The sequence below is a fragment of the Danio rerio genome, chromosome 7, assembly GCF_052040795.2.
Source record: "Danio rerio strain M-AB ecotype USA chromosome 7, GRCz13ab, whole genome shotgun sequence".
NCBI classification, from domain to species: Eukaryota; Metazoa; Chordata; class Actinopteri; order Cypriniformes; family Danionidae; genus Danio; species Danio rerio.
In genome coordinates this window covers 46812501-46828267 of record NC_141027.1, presented here as the reverse complement: position 1 = coordinate 46828267, position 15767 = coordinate 46812501, and the positions used below count along the sequence as shown (strand labels likewise).

The following is a 15767-nucleotide window of genomic DNA, read 5'->3' as shown; positions in this document are numbered from 1 at the left end:
GTCATCTCAGTGGGAAAAAAATAATCAATCATTCTTCATGCTCTAGTGTTACAAAAAGAACCGTCTACACCTTTATGCAAAACAGCCACATTTAAATTTGCATTACATTTATTTGTATACAAGACATTTGTTTTTTCCCCCAAAGCGACTTAGACATTGGAATTAGATTTTCCAAAGTCTAAATAAATATGTACACATTATTTTATTTATATTAAAATGACTTAGACGCAAAATTGATCAAAACAATATACATTTCAGCTGTTGATTGTTTGGCTTGATTATGACTAATTTGTTGTGTAAAAAATTATTTGCACAAATATCTTATTGTATAGCATCCATAGAAAGTATCCATTTAAAAGCTAGATTTAATTTTCTATTTTTTTTATTTTTTATTTTGCTGCATGGACACTGTACTATACCCAGGATTAATTTCATGACAGGTGTACATTTTAAACAGGTAGATCTAATGAGAAGAGTATTGCACTGTTTTCTTGCTAATTGTTTGACAGTTTATCAATCAAAGTTGTATTATGTTGCGGTCAAACTCTGATATAAATTAAATGATTATCAAACAAGCACCATAACACCACCTAAAGGCGGAGGAGCAGAGCGCGGAAGCGTGATGATGACGTCACTCGCAGATTGATTTCTCAATCCGAAAGTAAAGTCGAAGCAGAAGCAGAGGTAGGCTGAAGTCTGCAAGTTTTACCAAAGCTCTGAATTAATTTGTTACGTGGCACAGCGTTAAATAAAACAGTCGTAGGTCTTTATTGTAGATATGTTATTATGTGTAACTAGTTTAGTTTAGTTTTGTTTTTCCTCACAACATCATAGGCTACATACAGCTGGTTGTTGTTTTATATAACAATATGTTAAATACATTGTGTACAGTGTTCAGTCTTTCTGCAATTGAGAATAGACAGCTCTTTGATTCATGTTTCTCCATGTAGGCTGTGGGTTTTTTTTAGCACAACATAATGAACCGTCAAATAGACGATGTGATGGGTCTCTGCTGTAGGGTTTCAGAGAGCAGACAGATTAAAGCGGCTCTCCAGAACTCCAGCAAAGGGGCTGCAGCAGCCGGCGGAGGGGCTTTTGTAGGTGGTCTGCTCGGAGGTCCACCCGGTATATTTATTGGTATGTATGTACACTCTTGTGCTTGATTTGATGTCATCTGTAAACTTTAACCCAATGCACTTTGTAACCACTAGGTGGTGCTTTAATACAATCTAAAATAAAGTATATCTTTGATATACTGTCATGAAATCAAAATTGACAGTATTTAGGCTACTTTGTTTGCGTACTTTGATATTCTGGCGAACAGTTATTTTGTGCAATTTAGTCCTTGTTAAAAATGTCTTGGTTTATCAAAATCTGAAAATTCCTTTTTAGAGGAATTTAATGGAAGGGAATACATCATTTACACACCTTGAAGCCAGTTTATTTCAAAGCCAGTTTGAGTTTTTTTTTTTTTAATTATGTTGAGCACCAAAGAAAATATATCTGAAAACATGTAACTATGACATCTATAGAAGGAAAAGCAAATATTATTTATGACATTTTCTATATCCTATTATTTTTTTAACGGAACAACAACAATAAAAACTTGTCGTTTGTAACAAGTCAAGGGTGAAGAAATAATGACAGTTATTATTATTATTATTATTATTATTATTATTGTTGTTGTTGTTGTTGTTGTTGTTGTTGTTGTTGTAAGCAATTGATTTAAGTAAGTTTGACAGCTTGAGCAGAATTTCATTAACCACTTCTCTATATCATGAAGTTTAAGGGATACTTTGACCAAAGATGAAAATTTACTCATTCTCTTGTGGTTCCAAACCATTTTGAGTTTCTTTTTTCTGTTGAACCTAAGGAGAGATATTTTGAAGAAATCTGGAAACTGCTTACCCTTGATTTCCAAAGTAAGTAAAAAAGAAATACTGTAGAAGTCAATGGTTACAGGTTTCCAGCTTTTGTTAGCAAATATCTTTTTTCATATTTAACAGAAAAAAAAAACTTAAATAGGTTTATGACAAGTGGATAGTTGGGAAGTGTGTGATTGTGGATGTATCACAATAAAAAGTTACCAATAATTAAGTTTAATAAAAAATAATAATAAATAAAAATTGCACACTGAAACAGCAAAAAAAAGTGTTCTTTGACATCTCTAATTATAATTAAACCATACAGATAAAGTACAAATAAATCAATCAACACAGTGGATTTTAAGGTCTTTTAGCTTGATTACAATTGAAAGTTAATACACTTAATTTATTTGTTTTCTTGATGCTTAAAGGCGGTGCTTTGGGAGGTGCATTTGGATGGTGGATGACTAGTGGCAAATTCCATCCTCTTCATCAGATCATCATGGAGATGCCTCCCCAACAGAAGAACAAACTGTACTCTGAGGTCATGGCCGTGCTGGGCAATCTGGATTGGGTTGACATGGCACAACTCATTTTACTAGTGATGGGTAACTCCTCTCTACAGATGCGAGTGCTTACTACTTTGATCTCTTTTGCAACAAAAGAGCTCGGAGCCAAAATAGAATATGGACAAAATTAGTGGGTTATTGACAGCTGCTTAGTCTAGGTTTGACTTGGTAATACTTTAGTTTAGCTCATAATTCAAGATATTAACTACTGGCTTATTACCTATTATAAAGATATAAACATAATTCATTAGTAATTATACAGAATGATCTTATTCAGAATCCCTAATCCTATACAAAACTTAAACCCAACTTCTATCCTACTAACTAACAAACAGCTAATCAATTGTTTATCAAGCTAGAAGTGCTAGTTTATGATTTGTTAATTTCGTATATTATGATTTAAATTAAGGTGTTACCTTTAACAATATGAAGAGCTTCATTAGTTTTTTTGTTGTTGCTTTATTATAACGTAATATGTGTACTGTAGGCATCATGGTCTATTCCTTTTCTTTTTTTTTGCTTTTTTAAAGTTTCATATGATAATTCAAATTGCAAAAATTTAGCATGTTTAAGCTTCTGATTAAGTAACTGTTTATCATTTCTAGAACATGTGCTTTCTAAAGCACGTGACGAGCCATTTCAGTACAGATAAAAGGACAAAAAAAGAAAAAAATTCTGTCATTTCTTACCATGATGCGGTTCGAAACCTGTAAGACTTGTTTTTGTTCTATGGAACAATGTAAAAATGAACGTCAGTTTTGTTTACACTTGCACATGCACTGTGTGGATTTAAAAGACATTTCTCAAAAAACAATCTCTGTAAAAGAAAGTGAGAATATATTGACAATTTTATTTTCGATGATTTTTTCTTGTTACTAGTTGTCTAAAATCAAAAATATATATACATATTTATTTATTTAATTTGCTAAATTATACTTTACAAAAAATGCAGAATATGACCTGAATCAGAGTCAGATATAAATGTTCATTATCGGAATTATATATATATATATATATATATATATATATATATATATATATATATATATATATATATATATATATATATATATATATATATATATATATATAGGGTGACTCAGTGGTCAGAGACATGGAGTACAGGTGAAGTGAATAAACTAAATTGTCCGTAGTGTATGTGTGTGAATCAGTGTGTATGAATGTTTCCCAGTACTGGGTTGCAGCTAAAAGGACATCTGCAATATAAAACATATGCTGGATAAGTTGACAGTTCATTCTGCTGTGGCGACCCCAGGTGATAAAGGGACTAAGAGAAAAGAAAATGAATGAATGAATTTAAATGCTTTTTAGTTTTAACTGCATTGTTAACTGAGGAAAGTCTAAGAGAACACTAAATACACAATGACAACTTTATTACCCTCACCCAATTTTAGTTTTTAATAGTGCTGCAAACTTTGTAACAACATGTAGCAATCATTTTTAACACTGTATTATTATGTTTGCAGGAAAACCAATCAATGCATGTACCGTACTCTTTTGTTTATTTGTTTGTGTTTACCTGGTTCATAATAGCTACAACACAATCTGAGAGCCATTAGTAATTTTTTGATTTAGTGGCTAATTCATTTGAATTTATACAATTTAGTATGAATTGCTCTTCCCCAATAACAATTAGGTTTAAGCAAAGATGCCCAAACTAGGGTCTGCGGGCCAAAGTTGTCCCATGGTAGCCTTTGACATCTGAGAGGTGAATGAGAATGGGAGGGTTTAGAGGTTTTCATTTAAAATTTTATGTAACCCTTTATTTGTTTGTTAAATTGTTAAGCTACAAAAAAGCTAACTGAAATTAAATGTGTCAATTTAAATGGTGTAAATTTATCTGATTTTGTTTAAAATGTGCATATTGTCACCTGACGGATAGAGGACTTTGGTGAGCAAATCAAGGCAAAGGCAGATTCTACTTGACAGCATTCTGCACTGAAATCCACTGTGTCATAAATGTGATTGTTTATGTTTTTATGCCAATACCTTATATTGGCAACTTTAATGTAAAAGTGTTTGGTATGTTTGTCTTTAGCCCATGGCTATCAATGATATTTGGTTTTTGGCCTTTCATACAAAAAAGTTTGGACACCCCTGGGTTTAAGAGTGGGGTTAGGTGCTACACCTCCTTTTTAAAGTAATACATTTTCATATACGATAACATTTCCATATAATTTGTATGAATTAGCCACTTAACTGACAAAATGTAAAATAGTAATGTTTACTTGTGAGATAAGGCTGTGCTATTTACTACCAGAATAGTCTTATGCACGCACACAGTGAGACTAATGTAATGTATGCCTGTGATGGCAAATCTGAATTTTATTCACTCCACTACAATTCTTTAGAAATCTTTCTGATATGTTGATTTGTTGTTTAAGAAAAAAAAATTGTCATTATCAATATTAAAAAGAGAAAGAATTTTGTAATATTTTACATGTATTTGCTGTCATATTTGACCAATTTAAAGCAGCGTGGTTGAATAAAATATCTTTAAAACATTACTGCCCACAGACATTTGATTTCATGTAGCATTACTAGATTAGTTTTTAAAGAAATGACTCTATAAATAATTACATAAATATTTAACTCCAGGTTGGAGGAAAGTCCTTACCCCAGGTGAAGGAGTTTTAAGTATCTTGGGGTTTTGTGAGGGAAGGATGGAATGTGAGATTGACAGGTGGACTGGTGCAGCGGCAGCAGTAATGCGGTCGATGTAACGGTCCGTTGTGGTAAAGAAGGAGCTGAGCCGAAAGGCAAAGCTTTCGATTTACCGGCCATCTACATTTCTACTCTCACCTTTGGTCATGAGCTTTGGGTAATGACCGAAAGGACAAGATCTCGATTACAAGCAGCCGAAATGAGTTTACTTCGAAGGGTGGCAGGGCGCACTCTTATGGATAGGGTGAGAAGCTCTGACACTCTAGAGGAGCTCGGAGTAGAGCCGCTGCTCCTCTACATCGAGAGAAGTCAGCTGAGGAGGCTCAGGCATCTGTTTAGGATGCCTCCTGGGTGCCTACCTAGGGAGGTGTTCCAGGCAAGTCCCACCAGGAGGAGGCCTTGAGGAAGACCAAGGACACGCTGGAGGCACTATGTCTCTCGGCTGGCCTGGGAACGCCTCGAGATCCCCCTGGAGGAGCTGGAGGAAGTGTCTGGGGAAAGGGAAGTCTGGGGTTCTCTCCTAAGACTGCTGCCCCCGCGATCTGGCCCAGGAAAAGCAGCAGTAAATGAATGAACGAATGAATTTAACAACAACAAAAAGAGTGATTGTAATTGCACTGAAATAGCATGTACGTGATATTTGGTTTGTTTGATTAGACTGAAATGACGTTATATTCAAATATCATCAAAATTAAGAGGAGTCTTCACATGACAGACTTTCTTAATTCAAATCTAATCATTGTTTCACCTATTATGTTGTGCTGGCAGTCTTGCTTCTTGAGTTTAGAGAAGACAGTGTGTTTGTTTTCATGTTTGAAAAATTGGTTGATATGAAGTCGTTGATGCCATCATTTTGTTAAGTTTTCCTCATCACAGCATTTCTTTAAAAATGAGAAGTGGTTGGCCATTAAACCACAGTAACCCAATTATTATGTACTGTGCTGATTCGGTCTAGTTCACATGTGCTTAAAACAACTTCTCTAATAGCACTCACCACATTCACATCCTGTCAGAACAGAGAAAACCACACTAAAAACACCAGTTTAGGTCCACCACCACAAGTATTGAAAATGTGTACACAAGATAAAAAAGAACTAAATAAATTCAGACAAATTGAGTATATAGTGTGATCCGCCTTTGCACTGAACTTTTTGAGTCAACTCTGAAGAATACCCGGTTCTTCATGAAAACACCAGCACTTCCTCGACTTTGTCTTTAGATTGATTTTTATTTCTTACCTCTGTCCAAGATCACATTCTGTCTCGATAATATTCAGGTATGGACTCAAATCATAGTGTTTTATCAGCAGCTTAGGTGGAGACCAAAATATCTACTTGTTGTCATTATGCCATTGCTAAAATAACAAATGCAGTGATTGCCAAAAAGGGAGTGGGGAACAACAAAACAAACCGCGTATAGCCCCAAGCATTGACTGTAAGTTTGTTGGCAGCAAAAATACCATTTATTTTAGGTGCATGAGGGTTGACAAGATGCTTAAATAACGTAATAATTTGTCACCAACAACAAAAAGTTACTTCCTTGTATAGAACAGTTGAATTTACTTCATGACTGTTAAAATATAACGTATGAATGTGAGTAGTATGAACGAAACACCTTTAAACACAAAAATTCAGGTGTTTACTTAATTTTATTCATTCATTCTATTTTTTCGGCTTGGTCCTATTATTAATATGGGGCAAACACAACAAATGTTTTACGCAGTGGATGCCCTTCCAGCTGCAACCCATCACTGGGAAACATCCATACAAACTCATCCACTTACATACAGCCAATTTAACCAAATTCACCTGTAAACTACATGTTTTTGGACTTGTGGGGAAAACCAGAGCACCCAGAGGAAACCCACGCCAACACAGGGAGTACATGCAAACTACACACAGAAATGCCATCTGACCATTAAGGTACATTAAGGTACTATTATATCTATTAACATTGACTATGACTTTCAGTTCAATAAACTCCTAAATTGCTGCTTAATAATATTCTTTAAGGTAATATAGGTTTGTGAAGTGTTATGGATGTCAAATAAGATAATGCAGAATATCTACATTATAAGCACTAATAAACACTTCATATCTTAATAAAATCCAGGTAATAATAAACTAGTTAATATTGATACTGTTACCAATTTATTTTATTTTAATTTCATTTTTGGTAATTCTTTAGTATAATAACCCATGCTAGTTATTGTATTTACTAACATTAACTAAGTATGAATATCATTGTAAAGCATTAATTAATCAGGCAGTGGTGTAAAGTAACAAATTACTGTAATTGAGTTTTTCTCAGAAATTGTAATTTACTAAGCAGTTTTAAAAGTATGTACTTTTATTTTCCCTTGAGTAGATTTTTAGAGCTGTATCTGTACTTTTACTCCACTACTTTCCTTCAACCTGCAGTCACTACTTTATTTTTTCTTGTCACGTAATGAACTGCCTCAAGACATAAGTGGTTTATAATCGCAGCAAACTGTTTGGAAGCATTAAAAGTGTCCAAGAAGATGTCCACAACCGTTAGACGCATTGACCTAGAGACTGTTTAGATGCATGTCACTGATAAAAGATGATGGATGTTTACTGTATGATGACCGAAATGGCTTTAAACACCCAGCAGGCACAAGATGTCAACATGACGTCAGGTTGATGCTGTACCCCAACGTCGTGGGGACATTGCATTTTGTTTAGAAAAGAAAATTGGGTTGACATCAGAACCCAACATAAGGCTAATGTTAATATTCCATGTCCAACTTAAAATTAACCTTTAATGATATTACAGTTTGATGTTGTGTGTATATTAGTATGTCTATCAATTGTTGGATTTTGGTTGCCATACCTGACGAGTAAATGTCCTGATCTGAAATCAATATGACGCTGATTAAAATGTTGGCTCGACGTAGAATTTTGGTCATTTTCCAACACAACCTAATAATATCAACCAAATTTCAACGTCATTTGACATCGTTATTAGACATCAAAATAAAGTTGGTTTATAGATGCTGACTAGACATTGAATTTTGGTCACCTGACATTACGACTTAAATTTAACATAATATCAACGTCTTTTGGCATTGTGTGCCTGCTGGGCAATAACTAAATCCACTAAGGAATGTTACGTTTACACACATCCACAAATTAGATGTAAATGCATCAGCTTTTCACAGCGTAATACTCCGTACTCCCTACTCCTGAGTTTGAAAGGTCTTTTTACTCATGCACAGTAATATTTACAACAGATACTTTTACTAAGTATCTAAGGTTTGGTATTTTTACTTCACTGTAATTTTTCAGTACTATTTCCACCACTGATCATAGTTCAATTTTTACTAATACATTATTAAAAACCCAAAGTTATGCTTGTTAACATTAATTTATGCACCATGAGTTAACAAGAACTAACATTTCTTAACTTAAATAACATTAACAAAGATGATTAAATACCATAATAAATGTATTACTATATGTTTATTTTAGCAAATACATTATCTAATGGACCATTATTTTAAAATGTTTTTTTAAGACAAACCTGTGCATTTACAGTATAGTCACATTTACTGTGTATTTCTTTTCTTCCTTTGTGCTTCCACAACATTTTACTGACATTCTGCTTGCAAATAATCTGTAGACTTTATCATGAACTTGGCTTTGCTCTAATTCCCAGAATCAAGCTCTGCTCAGACAGTAATGTGTAGGAGTTTCTGATACAGCTTGAAACCTTTCAGAATGTGTCACTTCTCTATAATTTGTTTGGTTCATTGACACTTGTATTAATATTATTCCGCTGGTATAGGCAGTGAGTGTTTTTAAAAGTATAGTACATGCAAACATGAAAATTCTGTCCTCATTCACTCCTTACTTGTTCCAAACCTGTTTGAATTAAGTTTTTTCTTCTTTTGAAAAAAAAAATAGGTTTGATTTTTTCTTGCTTTGTTTTTAACAGAAGAAAGAAATTCACTAGTTTGGAGCCATTTGAATGAGTAAATGTGAGGAAATGTTCATTTTGGAGTGAACTATCACTTTAAATAGACTAGTCTGTTGTGTTTCGTGTTTGTCTATTTATGGTAACCAGTCGAGCATGTGAAAGTTGAACTTGCCTGCTCAACTGGTTTTCTTAGTTACTGTATATGTATTTTTCCACCCAGAGTGCCAAAAGCCTGTCGTGGAACTTTTGTAGGGCACATTAAGCAAGAGTGAAAATCTGTTTTTAACAGTTGTTTACTTCTTTCCTCCCACCATATAGTGAGTGTGCAATTGTTATGAACTTCGTCATCTTGCATGCGTATATTACAGCTCACTTACAACTCTAAGCCTTGGTAAAGATGATGCTAAATTGATGCACTCTCTGTTCACTTTAAGATTAATTGCCTGAAACAAAGTAATTGTTTAACACAGAGAAGGATGTTTTTGATTTGTAAGTCACACAATTATGCCTGTTCTGCCAGTCTGCACTATGCCAGATTCCTTACTCATATAAAAGATCTTTTAAAAACAACTGTGCCTCATGAACGGTTTTATAATTAAAGTGGTAGTTCACCCAACATGAATATTCTAACATTTCCTCAAATTGCTCACACTTTACATGCTTCAAACTTTTGTGAGTTTCTTTCTTCTGTTGAACACAATACATACATAAAAAAAAAAAAAAAAATGTAACCATTGACTCCCATATGATAAACAAATCCTATGGAAGACAATAGTTACAAGTTTGCAACATTTTTCAAAATATATCCTTTTGTGTTTAACAGAAGAAAGAATCTCATAAAGATTTAAAACAAGTAAAGGGCGAGTAAATGTTTCCCGTTAAATGCTTCTATGTTGGAAATGTTGTTGTCTTCAGGTTAACCTGTGTGGGGAAATTACAGCACGTCACACATTCAGATCAGAAACACAACACGGAAGTAGTCTAAACAATACAAATCAATAATTATTCATTTCTATGTATTCACATATAAATATAAAGCAAATGTAATAAATTTCCAACATGCTTTAAAGACTCGCTTTCCAATAGGTATTTACATGTTATCTTACATATTTTTAATCACAACACACATCTAAAAAAAAACTATTAATTCTATTAAAAATATTATTAAAACTATTAAAAAGCAGATTTTTTTACAATACATTTTAAAATGTAACAGTTTTAATAACCAATTTATAATATGTATAACCAATTCAACCAATGTATAATTCATCTTAAAAAGTAGATTAGATTCAATTGTAATTTAAAGGCTTAACTGTTAATTAGGCAAGTTATTGGACAATTGTTTGGGATTATAAAAACAAACAAACAAACAAACAAACAAACAAACAAACAAACAAACAAACAAACAAGCAAAAAACTAAAGTGCTATTAATATTAAACATTACAATTATTTTTAAACTGCTTTTAAATGGTTTTAAACAAAAAGAAATAAGACTTCATATTTCCAGAATATATATATATATATATATATATATATATATATATATATATATATATATATATATATATATATATATATATATATATATATATATATATATCCAAATCATCACAAATACTGCAGACGACCTACTGGAACCAGCATGGACTCAAGATTCTCACTGAAATTAGTGAAGTTTGATGAAGGAAAAATTATAATTTGGGTTTACATTCAGTGTGGGGTGTGCGAGAGATCTGCACAGTGGATGGCAAAATCAACAGCCTGAGGTATCAAGACATTTGTGCTGCCCATTACATTACAAACCACAGGAGATGGCAAATTCTACAGCAGGATAGCGCTCCTACTCATACTTCAGCCTCCACATCAAAGTTCCTGAAAGCAAAGAAGGTCAAGGTGCTCCAGGATTTGTCAGCCCAGTCACCAGACATGAACATTTTTGAGCATTTCTGGGGTAAGATGAAGACTAAGGCATTGAAGATGAATCTAAATAATCTTGATGAACTCTGGGAGTTCTGCAAGAACGCTTTCTCTGCCATTTCTTATGACTTTATTAATAAGTTATTTGAATCATTGCAGAGATGTATGGATGCAGTTGTCCAAGCTCATGGGAGTCATACACAACATTCATTCTTTCTCTATGCACCATGACTTTATATTCTATACTGTTTTTGTTAAGTGACAAGACTTTTGTCTAAGCAAATTCAGAGCTTACAGTCCTAATAAAATGATTAAAGATCAAGGCATGATCATACTTTATTTTGGTAAAATAAGTGTAATCAAGGCCTTTGCCTTTCATATAAGCCACTTCTGTTACCAAATGATCAACTAGAAGTCCAGTTATTATTTGTTGTTCCTAAAACTTGGCTATAGCCGACAAGACTTTTCTCAGGTAGTGTATATAGGAAACTGTGAATATGTCCTTACTCTTTTAAAACATAACTTGGAAAATATTTAAAAACAGAATTCAAATTTGATAGGAGAGCTAATAATTTGCTTTCAGCTGTAAGTTTATCATCTAGAATTTCAACTTGTATAAAATGCTTGTTCATTCATGAGTCTGCAATATTACACTGTGGCAAAATTCATTCATTTTCTTTTGGCTTATTCCCTTTATTCATCTGGGGTTGCCACAATGGAATGAACCGCCAACTTTTCCAGCATATGTTTTACACATTGCAACACAGTACTGGGAAACATCCAAACACTCTAATTCACACACATACACTTCAGCCAATTTAGCTTACCCAATTCACCTATACCATGTCTTTGGACTGTGGGGGAAACCGGAGCACCTGGAGGAAACCCACGCCAACACGGAGAGAACATGCAAACTCATGGGACTCAAACCTTACTTTTTGCTGTAATGCGATAGAGCTAACCACTGAGCCATGTGTCACCTCACATTACATTCAACTCAAAAATTTAAAATTGGAAAACAAAAGATTGTTGTGTTTTTTTTAAGAACACACATGAAGCTCTGTAACCTCCATTGTTTAAACTAAATTACTCACAAATTTCCATTCATGTTCCAAAAAAGAAAGTCATAGTTATTGAAAGATTACACCACACATTTCTGAAAGAAGAACTGATAATTCGTAGAAAAACAAACGTAGGAAGTGCAGTGGAACTTTACCTTTTATGCATTTTCATGTGAATCAAGGAACTGGTTTACTTTTTATGATGAGAGAAGAACGTTACAAGAAGGTTTAATGGGTGAAGAACTTGATATTTATTAACTCAATTTATTAACTTTACACATATTTTTATATTTAATTCTACAGTTACTGATTAGTTAATTATTGTTGATTGATATGTTCCACAAAGTAAATAGAAAACAGAGTGTTTTGCTTTTTTCAAATAAAAATTAATACTATGTATATTTTTTTGGTCCCACTTTATATTAAGTGGCCTTAACTTATAATATGTGCTTAAGCTGAAATTAATAATTCATTAGAATGTACTTTTTTGCATAAATACATGTTTTAAAATTGTACTTATGCTTGATTAAATACCTGGATGTAATTACATCCTTAAATAATTTTCTAGCTCACTGTTGACCATTCCTTACACATTAACCCACCCTTAAACTTACACATGCCTGCAACACATTTAGTACATTGTATTTATATTTTGATTTAAGTATATTGTAGTAAACACAGACACTTAATATAAAGTGGGACAATTTTTTAAACACACGTACAGTCAAAATATTTGTACCCTAAACTGTGTGAAAAGTGTTAACTGGAAAGTACATAGCCAGATTTGTAGGCTTGAAAAAAACACTAAAAATCACTTCCTGGAAACAGTCATTTACTTTATATAACACAGCATGATGTCATTGTCTACTTGGATAACAAACAATCCCACCTTTAAACGTCATAAGTCTAACAGCAGAAAGTGGTGTCTATTGTTGAAGACACTAATTAAATTTAATATGTCTGTGTTAATAGAATATTTGGAGCACAGTGACTTAGTGCTTAGCATGTTCTCCCCATGTTTATGGGTTTCCTCTGGGTGCTCCAGTGTCTCACAGTCCAAAGACATGCATGCAGTAGAGGTGAATTGGGTAAACAAAATTGTTCATAGTGCATGGGTGTTTCCCAGTAGAGTTGCAGCTGGAAGGGTATCCACTGCGTGAAGCATATGCTGGATAAGTTGGTGGTTCATTCCACTGTGGTGACCCCTGGCAAATTTGTGATTAAGCCGAAGGAAAATGAATGAATGAATATTTTTGATTATTACCAAGTCACACTGTTTAATGATCTATTAACCTTTATACAGCATAATGCATGATTCAAAACCAACTCTGTGCTGGTTAACATTATTTAAAGAGATAGTTCACCAAAAATAATAATTTTCATGTACTCATCCTCCACTTTTTCCAAACCTCTTCGAGTTTAAGTGTTGAACATGAAGATTTTCTGAAAGAATATACTACTTCCATATACTTTTGTTCCTACTATAGAAGTCAATGTGTTTTTTTAACATTCTCCAGAATATCTTTTTTTCAAGTTTTAAAACTCATTTGATTATGAATAAATGGTAAAATTATTATTTTTTTTTGGGTAGGGGGGGCTAATAAACTGTATTTTCATTAATAACTAACATTAACAAAGATGAATAAATACTATAATGAATGTATTGTTATTAATGTTCTGTCACAAAACCCAGGTAGCAAAGAATTCTGGCCCAGATTTGGCATAAAGCTGGCACAGCAGGCATTCGTCCGGCTCTGGCATACAGCATGTGGGCCAAACATTATTTTTGGGCCAAACATATTTTTGAGCAAAGAAACAATTCTATCTATCAGGTCGCTTCGTGAAAAAGCACAGCCATAAAGCGAAATGCTTCATGGGTTTATAAAAAGCAGTTGTGACACACCAACATATCTGGCCCAGTTATGGGTTATTAAGCTGAGACTAAGCCCATATATGGTCCATGTTTGCCACTTGTATGGAAGCCAGACTTGGTCCAGTCATGTACCGTAATTCACTGCAGCATGTGGGCCAAGCAAATGCTGATAGTGTGGGCCAGAGAAATTTTGCTATGGGGAACTATGTGTGTGTGTGTGTGTGTGTGTGTGAGTGTATTTATCAGACAGAAAGTATTTTATATTAACACTTTATTAATGCTCAGCACAGTAAGGCACATTGTTTTATACATCAGCTATAATACAACATATTTGGACACACAACAAAAACAGAATATCCATTCAAATATACAAACAAATACAAAACAAAGACACACAAAGGAGTGCAAAGGAGTGATTCAATATAATTTAGTGCAAAATACTTCACAGTTTTCTATCAGTCCTTATAACAGCAGTTTCTCTAGTTTAGTGTCCACCAACCGGAGGATTTCTGTGCTCGGGCTTAATGTAACAGTACGCAGAGAAACTGTCCTCCTCCTGGCTCTGGAACCACTTGGTGGGCACCTGGTGGCACTCGTCTGCGTTTTCATTCTCCTCATCACTAGAGTTCTCAAACTCCGGCATTGTTGGTGTGTCCTCGACGGAGTTCTTTTTCCAGTGATTTCCCTTTGCTCTCATCTTCCCCTGTACTTGTCTCATTCCGTCTGTCATGTCGTTCTTGCAATTTCGGCAAACCCTCACAGGTCTGTTAGAGATGTGTGGCAGCACGGCTCGGCCCTTTGAGCAAGCTTGACATACTATATACCCGCATCTCCTGCAGTGGTGCCTCCGATTAGCAACGGTGAATCGTTTGGAGCAACGCATACAGATGGCCGAAGCCACATCAGGGATCCACGGTGTCGCGAAGTCATCTCCGCTTTTTTTAGCAGGAAGGCCTTTATTTTTCACATGGAGTGTCCTGTACTGCTCAATGTGGCCCATCCATGCGATTTTCTCCTCGGGGGATTCAGCAGAGACGTAGAAAGATTTGCGAGGTGTTCGGATGAGCCATTGGTTCGCCATGGCCATCCCGTCTTCCAGATCTTCCTGCTGTACCTCTTCTAAAGGGATGATGTTTTGCTTATTGTTCCAGCGACCGTGCAGCATGATGCTCCCGTACACCAGGATGTCATTGAAGAGGTAGAAGACTCTGGGTTGAGGACCACGTCGGCAAAGTTTCTGCAAACACCCCTCTCCGACAAGAAAACGGCCGGGTTTTTGAAGCATCTTTCCGGTGCGGCCAAACGAGCTTTCTACTGCTTGGATTCGCTCACGGTTCTGAATGGTAAAAGCCAAGTGTTCTGCCATTGCTGCAGCCTGCAGAAGAACAAAATGATGTCAAGGAAAAGTTGAGTTTGGTTCAGTGTTATACAATTGAAAATACCAGTGCTTTCAAACCAACAGGGTCAAGTAAAGTTATGTCACCTACACCTAATGATATAATATAGACTATATTACACATGACAATCATATATTTTCTTTAATAATCTTGAAAAAAGAGCTAACAAATACCTGATTTCCGTGGAAAGCAGTCAATTATTGTTGGGTGTGGAATGGTTTCTTCGTTTTTCAAGCTACTGTAAAATAATCCTCAGTGTTCAGCTCTACAAATCTCTCCTTCTGCTTTGCAGGCTGGTGGACGTCCTTTTATACTGTTGCCACAGGTTGTCTTTCCTGTTTACAAAGGGGAATTTCCAGATCTGCTCTACTTTTTTTTTTTAGAGGTTTAGCCTTCCTTGTTATTGATTGGCAAACTTGGATGAATACTCAGTATGTGCGCTGAAAAAAAATACATGATC

At 34.5% G+C, this 15767-nt stretch overlaps 2 protein-coding genes and 1 long non-coding RNA gene across 3 annotated transcripts in view; 1 reads left to right on the top strand and 2 right to left on the bottom strand.

The window, feature by feature from the left end:
- LOC147843159 (uncharacterized) overlaps nt 1-15767 on the bottom strand; it is a 541229-nt gene that overhangs the window by 3919 nt on the left and 521543 nt on the right. The window lies entirely within an intron of this gene.
- Nucleotides 653-3272, top strand: si:ch211-260e23.7. The gene is made up of 3 exons (XM_087261683.1): nt 653-684; nt 951-1137; nt 2297-3272. The coding sequence occupies exons 2-3, from the start codon at nt 978-980 to the stop codon at nt 2563-2565; spliced, it is 429 nt and encodes a 142-aa protein (XP_087117809.1). The 5' UTR covers nt 653-684; nt 951-977; the 3' UTR covers nt 2566-3272.
- plekhf1 (pleckstrin homology and FYVE domain containing 1) lies at nt 14165-15581 on the bottom strand. Its single transcript, NM_200340.1, has 2 exons — nt 15481-15581; nt 14165-15285 (listed from the first exon to the last, which is right to left on the bottom strand). The coding sequence occupies exon 2, from the start codon at nt 15274-15276 to the stop codon at nt 14395-14397; it is 882 nt and encodes a 293-aa protein (NP_956634.1). The 5' UTR covers nt 15277-15285; nt 15481-15581; the 3' UTR covers nt 14165-14394.